General features: G+C 43.8%; 6 protein-coding genes and 1 non-coding gene across 7 annotated transcripts; 3 read left to right on the forward strand and 4 right to left on the reverse strand.

Annotated features, from left to right (window-relative positions):
* The first annotated feature begins 5,372 nt into the window (after nucleotides 1–5,372).
* On the forward strand, nucleotides 5,373–7,283 carry LOC6603469. The gene has a single exon (XM_002028396.1). It carries the CDS (start codon nucleotides 5,373–5,375, stop codon nucleotides 7,281–7,283), a length of 1,911 nt encoding a protein of 636 aa, XP_002028432.1.
* A 56-nt stretch (nucleotides 7,284–7,339) lies between these two features.
* Nucleotides 7,340–9,136, reverse strand: LOC6603463. Its single transcript, XM_002028397.1, has one exon. The coding sequence runs from the start codon at nucleotides 9,134–9,136 to the stop codon at nucleotides 7,340–7,342; it is 1,797 nt and encodes a 598-aa protein (XP_002028433.1).
* A 309-nt stretch (nucleotides 9,137–9,445) lies between these two features.
* Nucleotides 9,446–10,720, reverse strand: LOC6603464. Its single transcript, XM_002028398.1, has 2 exons — nucleotides 9,953–10,720; nucleotides 9,446–9,901 (listed from the first exon to the last, which is right to left on the reverse strand). Exons 1-2 carry the CDS (start codon nucleotides 10,718–10,720, stop codon nucleotides 9,446–9,448), a joined length of 1,224 nt encoding a protein of 407 aa, XP_002028434.1.
* Nucleotides 10,721–12,810: 2,090 nt separating this feature from the next.
* Nucleotides 12,811–12,882, forward strand: Trnah-gug. Its single transcript has one exon. It is a non-coding gene; the product is annotated as a tRNA-His (tRNA).
* A 2,223-nt stretch (nucleotides 12,883–15,105) lies between these two features.
* Nucleotides 15,106–16,268, reverse strand: LOC6603466 (thioredoxin-related transmembrane protein 2 homolog). Its single transcript, XM_002028399.2, has one exon. It carries the CDS (start codon nucleotides 16,183–16,185, stop codon nucleotides 15,352–15,354), a length of 834 nt encoding a protein of 277 aa, XP_002028435.1. The 5' UTR covers nucleotides 16,186–16,268; the 3' UTR covers nucleotides 15,106–15,351.
* A 3,305-nt stretch (nucleotides 16,269–19,573) lies between these two features.
* On the forward strand, nucleotides 19,574–20,450 carry LOC6603467. The gene is made up of 3 exons (XM_002028400.2): nucleotides 19,574–19,814; nucleotides 19,872–20,006; nucleotides 20,099–20,450. Exons 1-3 carry the CDS (start codon nucleotides 19,691–19,693, stop codon nucleotides 20,212–20,214), a joined length of 375 nt encoding a protein of 124 aa, XP_002028436.1. The 5' UTR covers nucleotides 19,574–19,690; the 3' UTR covers nucleotides 20,215–20,450.
* Nucleotides 20,398–22,749, reverse strand: LOC6603468 (parkin coregulated gene protein homolog). The gene is made up of 5 exons (XM_026984924.1): nucleotides 22,470–22,749; nucleotides 22,208–22,383; nucleotides 21,028–21,319; nucleotides 20,727–20,876; nucleotides 20,398–20,672 (listed from the first exon to the last, which is right to left on the reverse strand). Exons 1-5 carry the CDS (start codon nucleotides 22,747–22,749, stop codon nucleotides 20,512–20,514), a joined length of 1,059 nt encoding a protein of 352 aa, XP_026840725.1. The 3' UTR covers nucleotides 20,398–20,511.
* Nucleotides 22,750–23,816: the final 1,067 nt, after the last annotated feature.

Raw genomic sequence — 23,816 nt, forward strand, 5'->3', positions numbered from 1 at the left:
GTTAAAATTAACTTAAAGTAAAAGTAAATACGGTAAGGGAGTCCGATCTCCACTCGATTGTATTTTGAAGGGAATATTGAGCGGCTGAAGGCCTGTGCCTGTGCCTGTGCCTGTGCCTGGGCCTCGGCCTGCCTCTGGGCGCGGTGCTCCTTCTGTGGCGGAGGCTCGCCCCATCAGAAACATACTTAGAGTGTAACAATACGAGTAAACAGTAACAGTAAATTGAATAGCATATAAAGTATATTTTATTAGTAGCAAAATTGAACAGTAAACAGCGGTTAAAGTAACAGAAATAGAAGCAGTAACAGTAACAGTAAAAGTAACAGCAAAGAAAGAGGAGCAAGTTACGAATTAAAAGAATTAATAATAATTATTGTACTTAGCAGTAAGTGTCTATGAAGATCATGTAATCTAATACATAAAATGGCAATTAAACCAACAAAATGTTGTTAAGTTTTCCGCTTTAAGTGTCAAATTAGCCAAAGATTGTAATTATGATAAATGCTTAACGAATAATAAATGGGTGTTAATGTAAACGGATACTTTAAAGGCGAAACCATTTTAACTGTTGGCGCATAATTTTAATTGTAAAGAAATTATTTAGTTATACAACTTTTGCTTTAAAGAGAGATTTTATTTATCTTTTAATAAAATAAACAATACGATAATTATAACAGCAGCCAAGGCGCAGAGAGAACTCTAAAAGAACAAGCATCCAACCCGAAAACAAAGGCCAACAGGCAATTAAATAAATTTCTAAATGTATTTCAATGTGCAGTTGCTAACGGCAGAGGCGGAATTTACAAACTCAGAAAAAGGTACTGTACTGCAGATCCAACTACAATAAAAATAGACAGAGAATGAAGTGTTATGAAACTTCATGCAGACAAATATTGTAAAAGCAGCCAGAAGCCCAAATGCGACAAAAATAAATAAAATACAATATTAAATTAAATTAAAAACTCGAACTTTTCATTTATGTTGGTTCTGGAAAATGGGTAATTTCATTCCGTATACATTCACTCGTAGTTCCCAGCCATTATCCCGACGACTGCACTCTCTAGAGAAGTCCCCTCCCCAGTTTATCTCCGATTCAGGATCCGCGTGGATCCGTAACTGCTGCCGAGTGCGGCAAAAACTTTGTCATGCCGGGTGGTTCGGTTGCGTCCCGTCCCGACCCGCCCCGCCGCGCCGCGCTGGTTGTTTCCCGGTGACAGTCTGCGGTGGAAGCGGTTTCATTTGCCCCTTTCAAACTGTCCTGTTATGCCACATTTCAAATGCACAGACCCACGAGCAAACATGCAATTGCGAGGGGAGCCACTGTCGTTACAGAGGCCACCCTTAATAAATGGTATAGGCAAACAGACATCCCTTTATCTACGACTCCTCAGGCCCCTCGATTGCATGCCCCTTTTGCGCTGCAAATAAATGCTGATCCATTTTGAGTGTCAGAACAACAAGCGTAACAAAAAATACTCAATTAATATTGTTCAGTGTCAAAGTATGGCACTTACCAGACACAGATTGCACAGACAATATCCTAGAAGCTCGGAAAATGCACAAATCTGTGCATTACGTGGTCTTTCCGACTTGCACTCTGGACAGACCGCGGGATTCTAATTGACTTCTGCGAAACTTTGGTTACTGATCAGCGGGTAGCGAATGTCTTCATTAGTTTAATTGCAAACATTATTATTTCTCGCACCCTGTAGCTGGTGCTCAGCCAGGAGGACCAGCCAAAAAGTTCATCCAGTTTGACTCATTCAGCAAACGACTCCCGTCTGGACCGTGCCCGTGCACGGAGCCAGCAATTGTTGCTTGGCCCAGCGAGAGACAGAAAGAGAGAGAGAGATAAGGGGGAGAGATAATGAGGCAAAAGGCCAAAGCAAGCGAAAAGGCGTGAAAGCAAAGTGAGGTTTTTTTGTGTCTTGGTCTCCCCTGGTTTTCGCTGCATAAAATGGTTAAATTATACAGAGAAAAAGAAATCCCCAGCAGCTGCCAAAAAGCCATGCTGCCGTCTAAGTGGGTAAACTTTGGATGGACGCTGCAATGCCTTAACTATTTTTCATTTAATTTAGTTAATAAACATGTTCGCCCTTAATTGAGAGTCAAACAACTCACTAGTATGAACAACTGCCGAGAGAATGCTACCTGAAACGAAGTTAACTGGAGGAAACCTGCCATATCCTTTCATAACAGGAAGCGTACGAGAAATATTGAAGCGTCACATCCTTTCATCAACGAGCGGCAGAGAATTTAATTTTCTACAAATAATTTTTAAACGTAATATAGAAGTTTTCGCGTTTACTTCCTGCATTGAGCACTTTCGAAATATTACGTATACGTAACGTGATTACTTACGTGCCTGTGGTACGGTATTCGTTGCACCGAATATCACTATGAGTTTTCCCACTTTTGCAACACAAAGTATTCCCTTGCTGGTAAATCAGCTTTGCTTTGCTCTTCTTTCCTTCTCGTTATCTTTCACCTTTCACCGTTTCACCTTTCCAGAAGCCCATTAAAGTATGCATCGAAGAGTACGGAAATTGCCTTTTTTCGGAGCTCCGCCCAGCTGAAAGCTCTCTGCGCACCGGCAGCTCTCGTAAGTTGAATATTGAAAATTAGCTAAAGCTGAGATATTAATGTGCAAATTGCATTTTCCTCTGTGGCGGATCACATTTTCTGAATAGGGCTAGCTCCTTCTGAGCTCCTTCGACGAAACTGTGACTCCCATGGCCAAAGTTGGCGGTCTAGCTGCTCCTTGGCTCCTCCATCAGTAAACGGGAGTTTAAGCACAAAAATAATTACTTTTCATTAACATGGCCGGCCAGGGCCCATTGCCATTGCCTGCACCTGCTCTCGCGGCCGTGGTCGCTGCCGAAAACCGGAGGGGCGGACAGACAAAGGAACGGAGAGCAGCACGGACAACAGGACGGGTAACGGGTGGGGTGAGGAGGGGAGGGTAAATTAGAAAATACATTTTTCAGCATTAAAAACTGTTCGACGTGCGGAGATTGCGGTAATTTCGCTTAACAGTTGCTCGGCACACGGACACAGATGCAGACACAACCTGCACACGCTTCGACACATGCTGCAATGGCAGTCAAACACACCTGCTGGCCGAAGGGCGGTGGTGGGCAGATTTGGGACCTGGCACGGGGCACGGCCCTCGGGAAGTAACCAACCATGGGGGCAGTACTAAGTGTCGAAAGTGCAGACCCATCGTCGGATGGGGCATGGGCGTGGACGAGGGCGTTGGCGTTGGCGTGGGCATGGGGCACGACAGCAGCTGGCACTTGACATGAGCAACGGCAGGGAAACAACTCGAGGGCTTTCCACTACTCTCGCGTATTTCGCTTCCGCTTAGAAATGGCAAAAACACATCCCATCCCCACTCTCATGCACAAGTAGATATCCTTACATGTACATAAAAATCCTTGAAAAATATTCCAACTAAAGCGAACTGAAATGAGATACAGACAACGAAAACACGAAACAGATCCAGTCCCAAAGTCAGAGAGCGCTGGCGGGTGGCAAAATATTTATAACTTAATTTCAGATTGTGTCTACTTGACTGGCATCAGAACGCAACTGTCACGTGGAGATTCAGATATGAATTCTTTATCACTTAATTGGTCTTTATTTGCATTGATAGTGATAGTTAATAATAATTGAATTTCGGGAAATAGACTAAAAACTAATTGCCCGAAAGCGGATACAAAAGCATTGGTGATTTATAGCTTAATATTGAATTATTACGGAAAATATTTGTATAAAAACTAAATATCATCAAAGATTAAACGTGTATTAACCTCATCCAGGCGGCGTACAGGGTATAAGACGAGTTAGGCTCAACAATATGGCTAATGTATTTGAAAGCTTTTGGCAAAAACATTAAGGAAGAAAGAATTTCACAAACAAAAAAATATATTAAAAGTAAGGCAACACAATGCGGCTTGGCTCGTGAGTTTTGAAGTGCCAGTGCCCTGTACTCACTCTGTTCTTCCGAGCTCCGACCTAAGTGTAGCTCCAGGTGTCGGACAGCTGGTCCTGTTCCCACGCATTCAGAGCCTCACGAGAATTCCATGCGGCACAATGTCAATCCGAAACAACGGCGGCATTACGTAAGCCTTAAATTATATTTTGACAAATCATTCGGCAAACAAAGGAGCGAAAATGATGCTGTCAATAAGGCATAAAGGACGACTAAGAGGATGAACCTTTGGCTGCATCAATCATAAATATTTTAAGCCGCAAGCATTGGCGATGACTTTGTATCTCTGTTCCTGTGTGTCTGTGTATGTGTTCAAAGCGAGTGCTCGTGTGGGTGGGTGGGTGCTTCGTGTTTGCGTACCTAATTGCATTAGCCAGGCAGGCATGTGTGGCCTTAAAAGCCAAGACAAGGCTCGATAAGCTTTCGTGCGAATGCTGTCGGCTAGTGGCATTTGCGTCAATTATGGAGTTTTGCGGCAATTAAAATTAATGAGCATTGCAACAAGGCAGCGGGTCAGCATCGTTTTGCAGCGATTCAGGCAAAAAAAAACCATTTATTTGTAGAGTCCTGCACAAAGGCTGCCCCTGCTAGTGCGTGTCGGCTTGCTTGCATATAAATGGCTTACAGAAAAAAAGAAGGTAAATACAGATACCATTATACACATATGTATTTATCGGAATAGCAAAAATTGAATTAACTAGTAAGCCTATGGGCATGTACTCTATAGAATTTGAGTTAGCATAGCGTGCATTCCATTTCTTTCAGTGTGCTACAGCGACGAGAAAGATTTAAAGACAAGTCAAATTTAAGCTGCAGTTATGCCGATTTCAGTCGTGTCGACCTCGATTTGAGTGTTCTGGCCTGCATGCAGCATTTGGGCAGAACAAAACGCCGTGCCGCTGTCACAGGTTTCCCAATCGCCTGACTCAAACCGATTTGTCCAATTATATAGCCCTTGTGGCATAAACCGCTAAATGGCAAATATGCCCGATTTGCACTTGAGATAAAACTGCTTTGGGGTTCTATGAGTTAATGGATATGTACAAAGAGATGATAGGGCTGATTTAAAGCCAGGAGCGAAGCCAGTATACGCGGGACCGGAAATGAGGCATAGATCTACATTTCCTATCGAATACACAAACGACTATTTACCTGCTTTGCTGGAAAAGATACAAGTTATAACTTCGCCCCGTGCCGCTCCTGTACTGTTTGGTAGCCATTACTGACATTCACGGTAGTCCAACAGAAACTCCAATTGTATCTTGTTGATGAATGTGAGCCGTTTAGTGCATCGGGCGCCACGCCTGAGTGGGCCCACACCTAAAGGGCGTTGCGTCCTTCAACTTGTCAGTCGCCCGCTGGCATTCGTTCAACGAATATGGACAACCAGGCATCGGAGCTCATACTCAAGGAGCGGGTCACTATTGGAACCCTGGTAGCAAACAATGGGACTGAAGGCGGCAGCGTGCAGTTGCTCAACAACACATTCGTCTTGGAGCTGCTGTTCGAGATCACCCAATTGTACCACTTCAAGAACTTTATTTTCTACATTTCGGAGAGACTGGATCTCAATAACAAGAACTCCCTGGACTTCTTTTACGACTTCTGGACGACCTTTCCCCTAGCACCGAATTTGATCATAACCCGTGAGCACAATGCAGTCATTCCGATGGTGCAGTTTATCAGCACTCCCTCACTGGTCATGGTCTATACAACGGAACGGGACGATCCCATAATGGAACTGGCAGCGCAAAGCCTGCGGGGAGTGCGCTGGCTCAAGACCATCTTCATACTGTATCCCAAAATGGACACCCGCGACTTCGAAGAGAGCTTCGACGCCTTTACACTGTTCTCAAACGAGGTCAAAGGTCTCTACGACTGGATGTGGAGCAAGCAGTTTATCAACACAGTGCTGATTACCATCAAGAATAATGTGTTCTTGCTGGATCCCTACCCCACACCGTCAGTGGTAAACAAGACAGACTCGTGGCGAGCCGAGGACTTTTTCAAGAAACATAGCAAGAATATGAAGGGCTATGTGGTCAGGACCCCCATCCTCTACGACCTCCCACGTGCCTTCAAGTCCGACCGTCCCACCAATAGCTACGAGAATAACTTTGTTCACGGTACAAGCGGCAACTTGTTTCTGGGATTCCTCGAGTTTGTGAACGCCACGATACTGGACACCAGCACAAACGTGTCCACGAACTATCTGAACCTAACGAATCTCCTAGATCTGGTGGCTCAGGGCGTATACGAGACGCTAATACACTCATTCACCGAAATGCTAGGAAGGTACGTGGTCAGCTACAGCTACCCCATTGGCATCAACGACTGCTGCCTCATGGTGCCTTTCCTCAATCAGTCCCCAACGGAACAGTACATGCGAGAGGCTCTTCAGGACAACGTTTGGCTTTCGATAATTATGTTCGTCTTCTATATAGCCCTGGCCATCTGGTGGTGCTCGCCCTTGCGGCCGCGCGACTTCAGTGCCGCTCTCCTCCAGTCCATCTGCACCCTGACCTACATGGCACCAACCTACATCATTAAGACCCCGACGCTGCGGATGCGATACTTGTATATACTGCTCGCCATCATGGGAATAGTCACGTCCAACATGTACATCTCGAGGATGACCAGCTACTTCACCACAGCTCCGCCGCAAAGGCAAATCAGCACTGTTCAGGATATAGTCGAGGCGAATCTGAGGATCCTGATGATGGGTGTCGAGCACGATCGCATCGCCAAATCGCCCCAGCAGTATCCGGCCAGCTTCTTGAAACAGGTTGACGTAGTGGATAAGCAGGCCTTAGACACCCACAGGGAGCCTTTCAACACGAGCTTCGGCTACACGGTAACCAGCGATCGCTGGCAGTTCCTGGACATGCAGCAGCTGCACTTGCGGAAGCCCATCTTCCGCCTCACAGACATCTGCGAGGGTCCCTACTACCATGTCTACCCCATGCACCGCGACTCCCACCTGCGCTCGCCGATGAAGGAGTTCATTATGGTGGCCCAGCAGGCGGGTCTCATGGACCACTGGCAGCGCGAGGCGTTTTGGGAAGCAGTGCACCTGAATCTTATCAAAGTTCACATTTTCGATGAGGAACCGATCGCCTTGAGTCTGAGCTTCCTCTCGACCATTCTGCGAACTTGGTGCCTGGGCCTGGTGCTGTCCGGACTCGTCTTTGCTGTTGAGATGAAATGGTACGAATACGTGACCTTCAGGCGACGTGTTAGGTTTACCCCTAAGCCAAGATCGTTTCTGAGAAGGTTCATGAGAGGGTGAGGGTGTATTGAGTGTGACGCTTAATAAATATAATAGAAGCACTAGCAGAATTAATTTTAATTGTTTTGAAATATTGAGCAATTGAGCAGTTCCATGGTGAACACAGCTGCAGCTATTGCGCTCATCACCAGGAGATAAATGAAGGCAATGGCCAAATGCTGCATTCCAGCAGCAGTGTACTCCTGGGTGTCCGGGATGCGCTCCACGAGGCCTGCGTGCAGGGCAGCCTCAAAGCTGCTCCGGGCGTAGAAGTTGAGCAGCCCCGAGGAGTGGATGCGGAAGGTGAAGTACTCTATGTCCCGCCACAGAGACGAGTCCATTTGCATGGGAAAGGCCAGGTGATAGGAGCCAAAGCAGATGTTGCTCAGCTTGAAGCGGCGCTGCTTCAGGTGGCTTTGCTGCTCGTCGAGGAACTGCCAGCTATCCTCCGTGATGAAGTACGCAAAGGAGCTGTTGAACCGCGTTTGATGCTGCGCGAAGATGCCAGCGTCCACCGGCCGCAGCAGCTTGCGAAACTCCTCAGGCAGCTCCTGGTTAATCTCCAGCAAAAACTCCATCTCGTAGTCAATGATCATGACTGGCAACTGTGCCCGCACTATGTCGTCCATGGAGTTGATCTGGGCGTGGAATAGATTCACGGTGAGAATGCTGCCCAGAGTGGACGTGTAGTTGGCCGAAAGGAAGAATCCATAGAAGAACACCGTGAAGAGGAGCAGGAAACGCAGCAGGCTCGGCCGCTGAAGCTGCCCTTCAGTGGGTACATTGATAATGTAGCAGAACGAGCTTAGTACTACGGTATGGACACCGGTGGTGTGCCCGAACCTCTTCAGCCAGAACAGCTCAAGGAAGAGCAAAGCAAAGAATGAACCTATGACAAAGAACCAAACCGTCCAATCGAAGGGCTGTAGGGGGTACAAATACGTGGAAACACTGTTGTATAAAGGCACCATCAGGCACCACTGCACCACATGCAGGGGGTAGGTTTTGTCCACCTCGTCGTCCGCCATGAACAGGGCATAGGCATGAGCGCAGAATTCCACCTGGCGATCCCGGACCAGCTGTAGGGCCTGTTTCATGTTGACCACCTTCCCGCCGAGGGCGTCGGGTGGCAGGAACAGCTCCCCAAAGCTCCCATTGATGAACTGGACAAAGGTCTCTATTATCCGGTAGGTGCTGCCATCGTAGTGGCCGCGGGACTCGAACAGATGTGGCAAGTCCTGGCGCAATGGTGTTGGGAAACGATACCCCTCCACATCCGAGCGGGCGTTCTGTATCTTCTTTGCGGCTTCGGCAAGGAATTTCATAATATCAGTGCGATTGATGAACTTCATGGATGGAAACTTCGCAACACCGTAGAGCTGATTGATTCCGTCCTCGGACTCGAAGTAGATAATCGAATTGAAGAACTGCTGGTCGTAAGCAAAGCGCAGGAGATCGTGAACCGGCTTCATGTCCTTACCAACCTTGTCCAACGGCATAATCATCGAGAAGTAGAAGTGGCGACCCAGCAGCACCTTTCTGAACACATCCATTATGGGATCATCTACGCCCGTGGTGAACACAAAGCTTATATGGTTCCTTTTTGCCGGCGATCGATTCATTCGCATCTCCGTGTTGTTGTTTACCACTGTCTGGGTGGCGGACGCCCCGAATGCCTCATCGATGAGGCGAATGAACTGATCAATCTCGTCCACGCTCTGCTTCTGACTTACAAACCACACGATTTCCTGGAATACAGCCATGCGAGCAAAGGGACTCAATAGGTTGTACATGTACCGCAGGTTCCAGCCATGTGTGGACTGAGCAGCGACCAGTGCCAGGAGGCCGACTCTTATCAGAGCCGAGGACCACATGACTTGACCAATGAGGCTCCACGGGGTAATTGAACGGTACGCATTTCGATTTGTTACGCAGGTTAGCCTCAGGCTCAATTAGAAACTCCAATGGGAGTACTTGGGTCATGGCTCCCATGGCAGCAATTAAAACCATGTAAAACAAGAAAATAATAAGCATTCTAATCGCATTCGAGCAGTGAGACATTCATGCCTTGCATATTACAAGACCCCGTGAGTATTTTATGTCTCTGTTGAAGACCTTGGCCTCTTGTTGTGACAAAAAAAAGATTCATTTCTATTTGATCAATATAATTGATAAGCAAATGGTCAACCATAGCATTCAAAGCGATCGTACTGGACCCGCCTCGCCTTCCGCCGATGCACACATATCTCAATGCACCAGGCCAAAAAGCTCACGGGGAAGCCCACAACTAGCACCAGCCAGGCTGTGGTAAAGAACTGCAGATCCAGCGGCTCCACAGGGTATGTGTCCAGAAAGATTTGGGCATAGCCGCCCCGCACGGCGTAGCGAAAGGCCACATCCTCCCAGTAGTTCCAGAGACCAGCCTGCCAGCTGTATAGAATGAAACGATCCAGCGCCAAAGCGAAGCTCGCGTTCCTTCGCATGGGAATCGCATTGAAGAGGCCGCCGAAGCACACACTGGACAAGCGGAAATAGGGCTGGATGAGGACGCGCTGTTGGCGGTTGAAGAACTTCCAGGTATCCTGGGTCACCACATAGGCATAGGACCGTGAGGGACTCGCCAGCAGGGTTTGGTAGTCCTGTCAGCTGCGCGAATCAAGCTGAGGCTCCAGCGAGGAAGTGTCTACAACAGGGAGCGAGCGCAGTTCCTCCAGCAACGACTCCGGTAGAATGATGGGCAGCCGTGAGAAAATCAGATCCGACCAGGTATCAATTGGACGAGTGAACACCGGCTTCATATCGTAGGCTGTCATGTGGCTGGAGTGGTAATTATTGAGAATGAAGCCGAGGACGAACAGCAGCGTGTAGAACAAATTTACGCGCAATGTAGCCTGGCTCAACCTTAGATTCATGTTCATGTTTGGGCTAAACATCAGGATGGCCATGGCCTGGAGCATGTTCCTGGTAAAGGAGCGGGTCGCATTCGCCGATTCGCGCCAGTGCAGATATCTGAGCAGAAAAGCCACATAGAATATGGCAAAAAACAGGGTGGACCAGATGTATTTTCCCAGGGGCCAGACCACGTACATCCACTTGGGCAGCTCCGGGTCCAGCGGCACCATCACACAGCTCATCATCATCTCCAGCGGATAGCTGTACTGCGTTTCTTCGGCAAATTTCTCTTCCTCCATGGGTCTAATGAGAACCCCGTGCAGCGAAAAGTTGTATTGCCCATTGACAATGTCCTGCTCCACCACAGACTTCTTGGGCAAGCCCTCTATTTCGTCCAGCAGCAGTCGATAGCGATTCACCTCGGCAAAGTGTATTGCCATCTCCATGTAGGGCCCACAAAACAGCTGCTCCGCGTAGTTGCTCTCATTGTAAACGAACGCGTGAGGGATGTCGAAGCTGTACGGCGACAGGATACTGTCAACAGCCTGCTCCGTATCCTTCAGCATTTTGTTCCCGACTATTCGTTCTGCCGTGCACCAAACCATATTTATAGCTAATGGTGCAGCAGCAGAGATAGCAAACACGTGTCCATGCACTTGCTATCTGACTGCATTTTAGATCTTAATATGCATGAAAGTTATGATACGCATGGTAAGACTTCAAAGTTCATCAGTGATTGTTGACTGTCACACAGTTTAATGACAGGTTTTTGTGTCATATCGATTCTTGTATAGATTGCAAGGACATACACGTGTAAAACCACCATATGGGCGACATGGCTGCATTGAGGGAGTGTAAAATTATGCGCCACTCTTCACGAATGTAGTTGTAAGCACGGACGGGACGGTCCAGAGCCCAAACATCCTAACCTTTGCACACTTATTGGAGCGCGAAAGCTTTCCCACTCATATTTCATAAAAAACGGTCGGCGGTCAGCTCTGCTTTTTCACATTTGAAAAAGCAGTTCATAAAAAATTCGCGTGAAAAATCCGTGTGTATTCTGTCTTTGTGAGGGCAAATTTCTGGTTCCATGTAAATACTTTTCGGTACAAAAAAAAAACCGAAACGACGAGACCAGCCTTCATTCATTTATCCCACCCTTTCATGGGGAAAACTCGCGTTCACAAATAGCTTTAAAAATAAAAACAAAAGCGCCATTGAAATAATATTGTGCTTATGGGTAATTGCAAAATCGTTAAATGCTATATTCTATGAAACTGGATTGTTCGAGTTTCGGTTGGAGGGATTCGGTTATTGCCAATCGAAACTTTTAAATGGGGATGTCGAATAAGGGAAAGTTCATGGATATGGATAGGGATAGGGATACGTGCTGCATGCAAGCTTACTTTTTGATGGAAAATAAAAATAAGTATTTGCGGGGAGTTTAAAAAGTATTAATTGCACTTGAAGCGTTTATTTAAAAATCCTATTCATGATTATCAGTCGAACATAAGGAGATAATAGCCATATAGCATAGTAATTCATATACTGTAGATGATAAGATTTGGCCTGTAAGCGTTTACTGATGTTCTTATCTCCCAGGGGTAGCAATTTTAGATAAGAGTCGCTTTCGAATCTAATAATTTTAGTTGTATAGGATGCGTGTATATATGTACATATAATGTGTGTATGTATCTTTGTAAAATGCACAACACCTCTCATTATTATTCTGGAAAAGTCAATTATACAAATAACCCAGGGGGAAAGATCATCCACGCAGCTCATTAAACAGCCATTAATTGTTTTAAAGAAATATTGGTTTTTTTCAGGGACGGCAAATTTGAATGCGTAATGAAAATTTTGTCGAGTGTAGCTATGGATGCGTTAATTATGAAAATTGCACCTACATATGTGTGTCCCTAATGATTATGTATAAATCATATAGTTGAGCCTGCCTAAGGTAGATTGAATATGGATCAGAGATACATAGAGTGGATACATTTCTACTTATTTGGGTATTAGTATTTTATACTAGTTTCACTTTACTGTAATATTATACAGAGCAAAGCTGTGCTATGGTACAACAACAAAAAAATGTAGAGAAAAATCAAATAAATGTATTCTTTCAGGGTCGGATGTTCTCAAATTTATTCATGGCTATTTTTAGAACTTTTTTGTTTCGGAAACACAGTCCTCTGTCTGTCGGCCTTTCCGGCACTGATTTCGATTGGATTCTGTTCTCCGAAAAACCACTGACAGCCGCATCAGCAACAATAATACATATAACAGCAGCGAAACACTGCTGAGAGCAAAACGATTTTAAATGCTAAGCCAAGCACCGGTCCCTCCCATTTCTACCCCACCCTACCCCACCTACCCACCTACTGTACTTTGCAAACTGAAATTAATTTATGATCCAAAATCTCGTTTATCGGCTGTTGCTGGGTCGGTCTCTGGGTTTGTCCGTCTTGTTGGTCGGTCGGTGGGGTTTCGTTAGACTTTCACTGGTTGCTACTGCTCTTGTGATTGGTGTTTTGAGAGGAGTCGTTGCTCCATAAACTTTTCGGAGAGCAAGAACTGCAAGCAAGTGGGGCCGCCGCTCTACATATGCGGCTCTTGTGCGCTATTTACAGCGGTACTTTCAAGTGTCTTCGTAGCCGTGATCGTCTAGTGGTTAGGACCCCACGTTGTGGCCGTGGTAACCCAGGTTCGAATCCTGGTCACGGCAATGCTGCAATTAACGCATTGTCACGGAGAGGACATCTTTTTTCGTTTCGTTTTTTTTTTGTATTACTTTCTGATGGTTTATAATAGTTACACTTTTAAATCTTTTACTGAGATTAGCTACTATGGGTTGTGTATGGTTTATTGGTGGCTTTGTGTGGATCGAGGAATGAAGCACCTGTTCCTGGACTGCTTTTCGTCCTTTGCTGCGGCAATTCCCCGTGGCTTGCCACTCCAACGGCGGCTGGCATTGACTGGAATTTTAATTTAATTGTCAGCAATTGACAGAAATACACAAAATCCACTTCGGAGTGTCGACCAAACGATATTAAGACGCCAGCAGCTGGTGTTGACATAAAAACGCAATAAAAATACGTCCCGTCCTCAAAACGAAACGTGAGATCGTATGGCCAATGGAAAGTCGAAGCTCGAATACCCTTTTGTGGAGAACGCCCTTAAGACGCAGAGCACACTCCTACAATAGATTGAATTGCTCCTAAGCCAACTACAACTTATGCTTATAATGCACATCTAACTTTTCTGGAATATTTTCATGATATTCTGCAATTACCTCTTCCTCAATGAAAAAGAGAGTAGGGTATCGTCGGAAAAATCACTTAAAATCAATTGAATGTGACCAACAGTGTTTGGCTGTACCAATGACGAGAATTACAGTGAAAATATCGACGACAATGCGTTTTGTTGGCGTTGTGCAGCCACAGCTTATTGGATTTTCGCCGTGAGAAGCTGTTGACAACATTTGTTAGTCACTATTGGAGCAGAGGGCTACGGCTTCCGACAGTGACAGTGACAGTTGGTATGAGGAAGCACTGATTAAACACAGGGACATAAGCCTCTATAAGTGTCCGAAAGTCCTGCGGTTGGAAACGCTTGTCTTCCACAGCACGTCTTATTGAAATCGAACATTTGTGTAAATAACCGCTCACGCACATGCAAGTGGGAGACAATTATGTATATTATTTACCAAACACAATACACAAGAGCACAATGGAATGGCCGTTTCCCTGCCGTTCCAATGAAAATAAAGCAAAAATACAAATATTAACCGCAAAAGCGATGCTCCCATCTGCCATTTTGTCCCTTGGCTCCATCCTCCTTTGAATGTGACGTGGGTGTGTGCAGTCGCCTGTATTTATGCATTTATAGTCGTTCATCTGTGGGTGTACGAGTATGCATATTGAATGGATAAAGGGGATTTGCGTTTATTTCGTCCTGGGTCTGGCCCGGTTACTCGCCTGACTGTGGGTGGGGCCGCCGCCGCCATCTACCACCCAATGGGAAGAGCAACACGCCGGAAACATTTTTGTTGTGCCATTTCCATTGTTATACATTTTCGTTTTACATACACGCAGCAATAACGGGCACACCAACCCCTTCCATTGTATATTTTATAAACAAGAGCAGATAGGCTTTCGCCTGATGTTTACCCAAATAATTGGCACTTCACAATAACTTCAGTGTGACAAAGCTTAGCAAACATCACTACTTTCCTTACCATATCATGCATATATGCATTTCCATTCTGGCGTAACGTTTTCATAGAGTTTCACATGCAATTATCTATCAATTGTTTGAATAAATTAACATTTAAAATATTTTTAAAAAATATTATCTTAAAAAAATTATATGAAATTGACTTTTAATATATTTTGGCATGGTGGACTTTTTGGTTCTGCCCAACTATTTTATTTTAAATATAATTATACCGACAATTGAATGCAACGATTTTTAGCAAAGATACGAACCTTCGGCTTTTAGCGTAACTCCACACCAATATATGTATATCGATAACTTTCAAGGCAAAACATCGTATAGAAAATGTATATTTAAATAATATTAAAATGGTTCAAATTTGTTCATTAAAAACGCTGTCATTAACATTTTTATCGAAACTTAGTTAATAAAATTGCATTGATTTTGTGAGCATTTACCACTATTTGATTTTAATATGATTTAACTTCTGGCAAAATTTAATTGTGAGAAATTTTACTTTATCTATCCAAAAAATAACCCTAAACTATTCCTCCAGAAGCTCAAATCCCTTCCAGATGCTACGTCGCTTTGAAACTGACAACGGGAAATGGTCACTTAAGTTAATTGGCTAAAATAGCAAAGACAATGAAAGAACAGAAATTAAACATACTCCGTTTACTCATTTCACAATTTGAATACATTTGATTAGCTACAAATTAAAAATGCATATGCATCAACTACATAAATGTTATTCATAAAATGGCAACGTATGCTAGTACACGATTCAGTGACAAGTAGTTTCAATTATTAGTGTAATTGTACGTGTCCTCGAGGCGATGGCAGCGACGTCGTGTTGTGCGACGATCACAAATTGAAAACGGTGGCGGGCACCCAATAAATAAAAATGAACTAAAAACTAGATAATAAACAAATTTTAGCACGTGCACGTAGAAATGAGATTGATGGCGGGTAGCAGTGATTACTGCGACTTCTTGGACTCCACAGGAGACGTCGTCTTCTTGGCAGATTCCGGCAGCCGCTCCATAGCCTGCTTGTATAGCTGGTTCAGTCCAAATGTAGCCCGTACATTGTCGCTGGAGAAGAAGAACTTTTGCAGCTTGCCCTTGTTATCCACGCAGGGGCGTCGGTCCACTTCTTTTCCCTGCTGGAACAACACAACTGTGGGCAACTGGCGGGAGAAGCTGCTGTCCGAAATGCGATACTTCTGCGCCACATCCGGAAAACGGCCAATGTCAATCTTTCCAAATCGCAGATACTCAGCGTTGTACTCGTGGGAGAGCTCTGCAAACACGGGGGCGAAGTGGACACAGCTCGGATTCCAAACGGTGTAGAAGCAAATCAACCAACTGGTACGCTTGTCCCTCACCAGCTCCTCCTCGAACACCTGGGAATTGCGGAAGTAGGTTATGTGCTCGGGTCCTCGATACGACGGCTCCGGCAGAACCATGCCAACCAGCACGCACATCAAAAGGAAGCCCAGGCCAAAGCGAAAGTCCGCGTAGCCCCAGAGTATGGCATTGGCCACCTTTGTGTAGAGGAACGACGACGACAGATAGTTAATCATGGTGACGCTGCCGGTTTTGCGCGACCGTATCATTACGACGATAAGTAAGAAGAACAGTATCTCTGCCTCGCGGCTGTCGAGATCGCACACATCGTCCTCTTCCCCTAGGTTGAAGATGCGGGTGCATATAAACGTTGTCTTCTTCGCCAGCAGATACGAGAGGGCCATCAATATATTCACCCAGTAGTAGGGCAATGCGAGTGTTCCTAGCTGCTTCTTCCACGTCATCGTACAGTGCTGTGCTGTGCTTGCCTTGGCCGATGTAGGTTATGCTTTTTTTAATTAACAATTTCCCGTGATTTTCTTTTTCTCAATTTCGGCAGCGTTGTTGTTGTTTTTTATTTTTGTTGTTGTTGTTATCTCTTATCGATATCAACCTCTCAGTGCTGTTAAAATTAGTTGTTCAGTGTGACCGCTCACCCCTATCGATATCAACCAAGCTCTGCTTTACATATTCCTCGTTTTTGATATTCCGTTGAATATTACTAGCTATATAGAACTTTTAGCCGTGCCCACATAATTTTAGCCCATTGATGAATCAATTTTCTACAAGATTGGATAGTTTTTAATCCTTGCTTTTATTGTATTTATTGTAAAAAAAGGGTTAAACGAAAAAGTTCAACAAAATATCAGTCGCAATGTTGCTGGTATTTGAAGACATGATGCGTGTATAGGCCTTTGTACACCCTATTTCGTTAATTTTATATGAAGATGAAACGTGATTTATAAAGACCTTTTCTCAAATTGATATGTTTTTGACTTATTCATGTGTATTATTAGTATCTTGTATAAATTTAAGTCGATCCTGATACCTACTGAGCCTGGGATGACAAACGTATTCACAGTTCTATAACATCCATTTCCCCCAGGGTATGTGTGCAAGGAATTAGCAACATGTTTGTGTTTGGAATGAGACTCATTGTTGCAAATGCGAAACTGCGGCGAATCGGGTATTGCCTATATTTCAAGCATATAGATTTGCCCACTTAGCTTTATCCCATGGATAAATGTATTTTCTACAAGATTGCTTCTTTTAATTACCTTTATGTATTTTATTTTGACCAACAAACGGTTTTCAAGTAAATGTTTCCGCAACTTTTGTGTATGGAATGCGCAACATTTGTGTATGGAATGAGACTCATTGTTGCTAAAGCGAACTGGGGCGAACTGCGGCGAATTCAAATTTCTCATATTCTTTGTTCCGTTGAATAATACTATCTATATAGAACATTTAGCCATGCCCACTCAATTTTAGCCCATTGATGAATCAATTCTATACATGATTGGTCTATTCGAAATACTTGCATTTATTGGATTTCTATATAACATTGAAAATTAAATTAATAGATTGATGAAATTGACAAAAATACCATGGGAGCGCGGCGAAAACCAGTATTTCTACAGTATGACCCTCAGAACAGCACCGAAATATACCATCTCATTTTGAAAATATACCGTAAATATATTCACGAATAGTTATATTTTACATATTCCTCGTTTTTGATATTCCGTTGAAATTCTCAGCTATATAGCACATTTAGCCATGCCCACATAATTTTATATGATTGATGAATCAATTTTCTAGTAGTTTAAAGTTCTGATCTTTATTGAATCGTTTATAAAATAAAGTTTGAACAACAACAATTTCGACAAAAGTAATTTTTTTACATAGTAACTATACTATTTCTACATAATATCTACATGTTAACTACATTTGTATGTAAATATCAAAACCGAGCCAGTTTGCGACAACAATCGTTATTGCCGGCATATTTGAAAAAAAATTAAGGGTTTAATGGCAAACGATCCAGAATTGGATGTTGATCACGAATTTGCATTCGCTATGGACTAGAAAATGGCTCTAAAAAGCATTTCTACATTTCTATAAAATACTATTAAAAGTATACAAGCCCTGAACACAGAATTGTACCCGACTGATGAATCACTTTCGTACAAGACTGGCTAATTTTAGGTATGACTTCTTGTTTGATTGTGGTTAAATAAAGATTTAAAAAAAACGATAAAATAAACGGAGTATGTGAAAAGGGTATGCACTACAACGGAAAACGCACAGCAACACTACAAACTAGTATTGTAAGCTGCAGTTGTCGATAACATTAGAATTTAAATCAAATCTTCAGTTGAAAAATGTTTCTTACTGCATATGTTATTTATTCTGCTTGAAAATGTTACGTCAGATTTTTGCAAGAGTCATTGACGGCTCGTTGAACTTTGCTGGGAAGGTCTCTCAAAGAATAAGCGATGACCGGGATATTCATTATCAGAACACACGCCAGCCGAATTTATAACAAAAAAATTTTAATCAGTAAAACTCACTGACTCTACGTGATCATAGGCAGACGATCGTGGCTGCAGACACTCTCATAATCAATTATTTTTATTTCGGGCCTCCTTTTTTGATTTTTTGTCAAATTATACCAAAGGCGTGTGTTTGAAATGATTGCATGAATTAGAAACACACATTGTAGAGTATTGCTTGAGCTATCTGCATCTTGACTTGCTGGGAACATTGTGTAAAGATTAACTTTTATAGTAAACACATTTCGCGTCACACAATTAAATGAGTTATTTCTGATTGTATTCTTGTGATCGCCGGTCATGGAGATCGAACCTCCCACTCATGTATATACTGGTTTTACTGCTCTACATTGTATAGCATTGTTTACTGATTATATTAGAAACATGGTGGTACGAAAAATACCTTACCCTTAAAAAATGTTTTAGCAGTACAAATTACATTTAATGCTTCATTAAAAGTGCATACGCACCGAGTTGAAGAAGTTATATTATATATTTATGGATTCTTATTGTCAACAATATAAATATTCTAGTGAAAATATAAATAAACAACCTGCACTTAGGTCAGTTTTTAATATTATCAGAAACGTCCCAGACCTTATACGTTTACTATTTTAGTATATATTTCAATGTGACTCAAACCGGTTTTAGCTGCCTCGTTATTGAGCTTTAGAGCCTTAGATTAACGTATCTTCATGGTCAACGAAGATGTGCTCTCCAATCCTTTGGTTTGATGGGGAGATGTATGTACATATACTCGTAAGACCCAGATTCGCATAAAAATCGTTATCCGATTATCGAAATATCTTGCCAAAACAGGGCCTCTTTCTCTGTGCCACACATATTCGCTGTCGCCTTGAAAAATCACTGGTAGCTGAAACAAATAGACCTCACCTCAAGACTAGCTAGTCAAAACAAAAAAAAAACCAAAAACAAAACCAAAACAAGAGCAAATACAGCTGATAACTAGACGAAAGCAAAATGGCGATCGATCGCTTGCCGGTGCTATCAGGGCAACCTGATCTCCCGTCTCTCTAACAGGTCCACATTTCGCTTATCGCCATAGAAGAGCCTCGATTCCGATTCAGATTCAGATTCAGAAGCTCTGAACACGCGGTCTATAAATTGCAATCGATTCGAAGCGGCAAACTCAGTTCAGTTTTGAACCTTGTGCCGTGTGCTTTCATCGGGAGCTAATGAAAATTTTCGTTGATCATCGAGAAAAACCAATCAAACAGTTTTGGCATTAAATGCCTTGTGATCTAAGACAAATTGTGCTAATATTGAATTGAATTTAATTGGCTCTAGTTTGAAGCAAATTTATATTCGATCAAAGAAACACTTGGAGATATTTCGTCAAAGCGAAATATTCCCGATTACCCAACTCGCCGCCGACTTTGATTTTTGTCTTTGAATGCTGCTCCAGCAGACCGAAAATTCCACCAAGTTCAATCAGCATTTCACAGAGTGCTGGAATCAGCTAAGCCTGCAGAGAAGGTCCGACATATTATCCGTTCTCAGCACCATATCCTTCAGCGGTTAGTAGCTCCCAGGACTCCTAGAGCTCCATCTCTTAATGCCTCCTATCCCAACAGCTGCTAAGATGGCCACCATGCCCCAGGGTGCATTTGCCGCCTGCAAGATTCGCCAGCAATTCAACGAGCGCGAGATGATCGTTTCCCGCATGAGATCTGGGACAGATAAGACTGCAGTTGACAACAACACAGCTCGTGAGTACAGGGACCAATAGGACAATTGCATTGCCCAGTAATTCTTTCCCTCTCTGACTCACGTCTCTCTAATCTCTGTTCTCTGCTTCCAGAACGGGAATACTCTCCGGTCAAGTATAATGACAAGCTAATGAACTCTATTTGGGGCCTGTACAACCGTTACTCGCCGCACAACGTCAAGAAGAACGAGTACGCTCCCACCAAATAAGACCCTATCGCAGGCGCAGCAGCTTTGCTTATAAGGAAGCTGCTCTGCCGTGTCGCTGCCTATACCCTTTCTAGGTATAGGCCGACACAATCATATATATATATGAACTCAACTATATATACACACTACTTATATATCCCCCTTAACCTGCGCATGAAAAATTAACCCCAAAAAAAGGTAATCCTTGGTAACAAAATTGAATTTAATTAATCACATCTACTACTTTGATGCTGTAATATATAAATTACAATAAATACTTATGATGCAAAAAGAGCAAGGCATAAGGGCGGTACACACTCAATTTAAATAGCAGGACTCGTAGGTCGGCACCATGTACTTGATGTTGATGAAGGCATCCTCGCCGCCATGGAGCTCCAGCACCTGGAGCGTCTCATCAATCAGATCGCCAAGGTTGAGGTTGTTCTTCTGGGCATAGTCGATCTCGTCGCCACAGTTTACTGCAGGGGAAACTCGGTATTTCGGTAAATGGATATCCTGTGAGGGGCACTTACAGTTTTTCACTTTGAAAGCGTTAAACATTGGCAGCAATTGTCTGTAGAAGGGCACCAGGGCCGGACCCACCTGGTCCGAGGACATCACCAGTTGTTGTATTATCTTCAGTGTCGTACACATTACCTCCAAATTCCGTGTGCTCAATGCGTCTGAAATGGCGGTGGGATGGAACGAAGCCAGGCGAAGGTTCGGTGAACGACTAAGGTGCAAATTAAACGAAAAAAGTTCGAGGCATTTGCGTGCCAGGCAAATCTAGTTTGCCCTCACCCCTCACCCCTCGCCTCGCCCCCAGGTACTCACTCTTCAGAGGCAATATTAATTGCGGTATTACGGTGTGTATTTTCTCTCCGCCCGCAAGCAGCAGATCCGTCACTCCCTGGCGGGCATAGGTCTTGTACGGATGCTTCGTCTCGGCCAGTCCATCGAAAAAGAGCGGTAGATAGAGACTGTAGTCCAGCTTGTCGATGTCCAACTGGGGGGTAGAACACCAGAACAGTATTTCGATTTGAATTGATTCACAGTCTGAAGGTGGAAAAGGCTTCACGCCGAAGTTCGAAGTTCGCCAGTTCCCTGGCAAGTGGAAATGTGCACGCTAGGCTTGTTACGTTCTATAACGTTTCAGTTCTGATTTCTATTAAGATGCCGTATCTTTGTTTACTTTGCTAATGGAAATTTTTTATAATAAATAGCAAAATGTACACCTTGTCTAACCTTTACGTACAGTATAATTTTGTTTTATCAACGTGTAGGGACCCCATGTTATTCGACTGATCAGAACAGCGACGATCGGTACCAGTATCGGTACCCATCGGACTGCACATTTATCTTTTTAGCTGTCAATTTCCATCAGAACTGCGTGAACTCTTATGGGCCTGACCTTCAACCCAAATGACGCAAATGATATATACTCGTATGTAGCAATGCCAGTCACATGAGTGATGTGGCACAGGAGCCGTCACGGAGGCAGTTTGGCCTGGATAAACAAACGCACCACTTAAAAGCGAATCCATGTTATATCTCTAACCAAAAGACACCCAAGGCCTGTGACATTGAAACAACAAGAACGGGTCACGTCACACACACACACACATCAAATGTGGATCCTCCGCCCACAATACACCTGCACCTACACCTACACCTATTATATTCTAGCATTTTCTGCCGGTCTGACTGATTGACACTTGGACGGCGCGACGTTTTGAATGTCAGCAATCTGAATCCGGCCGGAATCGTTCCCCTCCTTCTGCTTCTCCTTCTCCTTACCGGCCCGTCAGCTGTGCGACTGTTCTACTGACTCCGGAAATAGACAATGGCATATTATTTGCACGCTGGTGTTCTTAGCTGCAGCTTTAGCTTACACTTGAAATAATTGGACACGCAGGTGTACGGAATTAAGGCGAAACAAATATATCGGCTAGGTCACTGAGTTCTGGGTCTGGTACCCCCGTGTATCCCAGCTTCAGTGTCCCGTAACACTCACCGTCCATCCAATCTTATCGCCGCCGCAGAGGTACTCCATTTTGATGGGCAAGTCACCGCGATCGAAGTACATTCGAAACAGAGTGCCCCGCCCAGAGTCGGTACCTGGGGGGCCAGCATTGAAGCCGCCCATTCCTATGTTGAGCGTGGAAATGGATTTTTGCTGCTTTTTTAGGCCTATACGACAATCAGGTGTCATTTGGGAAACAAACAATATGTAAGTAAATGGATGGTGTGGAGTCTAGACTCCAGACACTACGCACATTTCGGATTTGGTGCCCGCCCCCTCGCACTTGCCGTTGTCGCTGTGGTTTCGTGTATTGGCCCGTTGATGACAACGGTATTTTTCTGCTGCGACTGTATGGAAAAGGGCGGCACATAACGGGGTCGCACCGCCGCCCCGTGGATGCCACTTAGTGGACGTAATTGCGGTGGATTAGCCGACTTGGAGCGATGTTTCAGCGATATGGCGGTGGCATGGTAGTCGTGCGACGGCCGCGTTCCGTACGCGTGGGCGGTGGATATGCGTGCCGTTTGAGCCATTTACCGTAGAACTTCGCCCGCGTAGTGTGAACAACAAACTGAGCGAAGGAATTTTCTGGCCACCAGTAGGTGGCGGGCGGCTCTTGGTCCTTTGTGTGGCGTTGCTGTTGGCTGTGTGTCGTTTCTATGGAGCGCGTTGCTAGGGCGCCCAAAAGGCATACACTGACTGATAAGGATTTGCCAATGCAACGTCAAACGCTGCCCACTGTCTCGACACTTCTCTTGCAGCAACAATTATGATTCATTATTTAATTTAATATTATTTTGCATACGATACCTGTATAATCTTTCTATACAGAAGTATGTACATACATTTCAGGTCAGTGAACCTGGATGTATCAGAATCAGAATTTCAGGAAATCTTCAGTACTTATTTTCAATAAATTAATCATACGTACATGTGTACATACATACATTAATAAATACTTTATTTAAAACATCGAGTATCACGAACACTGAAAGGAAATAACAAGAAAAGTGAGAGCACCTCCCAGTAATCTACTGAGTTACAACAAAATATTATTTATATCCTATTATTATTATTTACTATTATTATTCTCCAAGCTGCCAGAATAATTCCCCTGGGTATGAGGATATCTTCAAGGATGTAACGGCTCGTTGAAAATAAACTGCACAGTAGCAAGATTCGTGGTCTTTTTATGGGAACCTTGGATTTGGATCCATTCAAAAATTAGTATTTAAGTGAGAAGGAATAGGTTTTCAAGTAACTTTCAACAGGCGGTCATATAGCGCCGCGAAATCATGAGCCAGAGCGACCATCGATGGTCGTTCCATCGATATATCGATGTTACATGTAATGTAATTGTAGTATGTATTTACGTACAGTCTACGGCTACATTCTACTTGATACATCTCACAGCGTGTCGCTGCTGTGGCATTTTTAGTTTTACCTCCCACCGATGTGGCGGCGCCACTTTATACAAAAAATAACTTAATATACTTAAATTTTGAAATAAATTAATAATTCAAATAAATAATTAAATATATAATAAACTATACGTATGTAAAATGTCTCAACGCGTTTAATTTCGCAATGCTGTCTAATG

Source organism: Drosophila persimilis, unplaced genomic scaffold (genome assembly GCF_003286085.1).
Source record: "Drosophila persimilis strain 14011-0111.01,24,50 unplaced genomic scaffold, DperRS2 tig00000002-arrow-pilon, whole genome shotgun sequence".
Taxonomy (NCBI): domain Eukaryota; kingdom Metazoa; phylum Arthropoda; class Insecta; order Diptera; family Drosophilidae; genus Drosophila; species Drosophila persimilis.

Bases quoted from the DNA above. Each gene is read 5' to 3' on its own strand.
- LOC6603466 (XM_002028399.2), bottom strand. From the start codon at position 16,185: ATGACGTGGAAGAAGCAGCTAGGAACACTCGCATTGCCCTACTACTGG.
- LOC6603467 (XM_002028400.2), top strand. From the start codon at position 19,691: ATGCTGCTCCAGCAGACCGAAAATTCCACCAAGTTCAATCAGCATTTC. The intron at 19,815-19,871 runs GTTAGTAGCTCC...CTATCCCAACAG, and splicing joins CAGCACCATATCCTTCAGCG to CTGCTAAGATGGCCACCATG. The intron at 20,007-20,098 runs GTGAGTACAGGG...CTCTGCTTCCAG, and splicing joins AGTTGACAACAACACAGCTC to AACGGGAATACTCTCCGGTC.
- LOC6603463 (XM_002028397.1), bottom strand. From the start codon at position 9,136: ATGTGGTCCTCGGCTCTGATAAGAGTCGGCCTCCTGGCACTGGTCGCT.
- LOC6603464 (XM_002028398.1), bottom strand. From the start codon at position 10,720: ATGCTGAAGGATACGGAGCAGGCTGTTGACAGTATCCTGTCGCCGTAC. The intron at 9,902-9,952 runs GTTGTAGACACT...CGCAGCTGACAG, and splicing joins AGGAACTGCGCTCGCTCCCT to GACTACCAAACCCTGCTGGC.
- LOC6603468 (XM_026984924.1), bottom strand. From the start codon at position 22,749: ATGGCTCAAACGGCACGCATATCCACCGCCCACGCGTACGGAACGCGG. The intron at 21,320-22,207 runs GTGAGTGTTACG...TAACAAGCCTAG, and splicing joins GCGATAAGATTGGATGGACG to CGTGCACATTTCCACTTGCC. The intron at 20,877-21,027 runs GTGAGTACCTGG...CCGCCATTTCAG, and splicing joins ATTAATATTGCCTCTGAAGA to ACGCATTGAGCACACGGAAT.
- LOC6603469 (XM_002028396.1), top strand. From the start codon at position 5,373: ATGGACAACCAGGCATCGGAGCTCATACTCAAGGAGCGGGTCACTATT.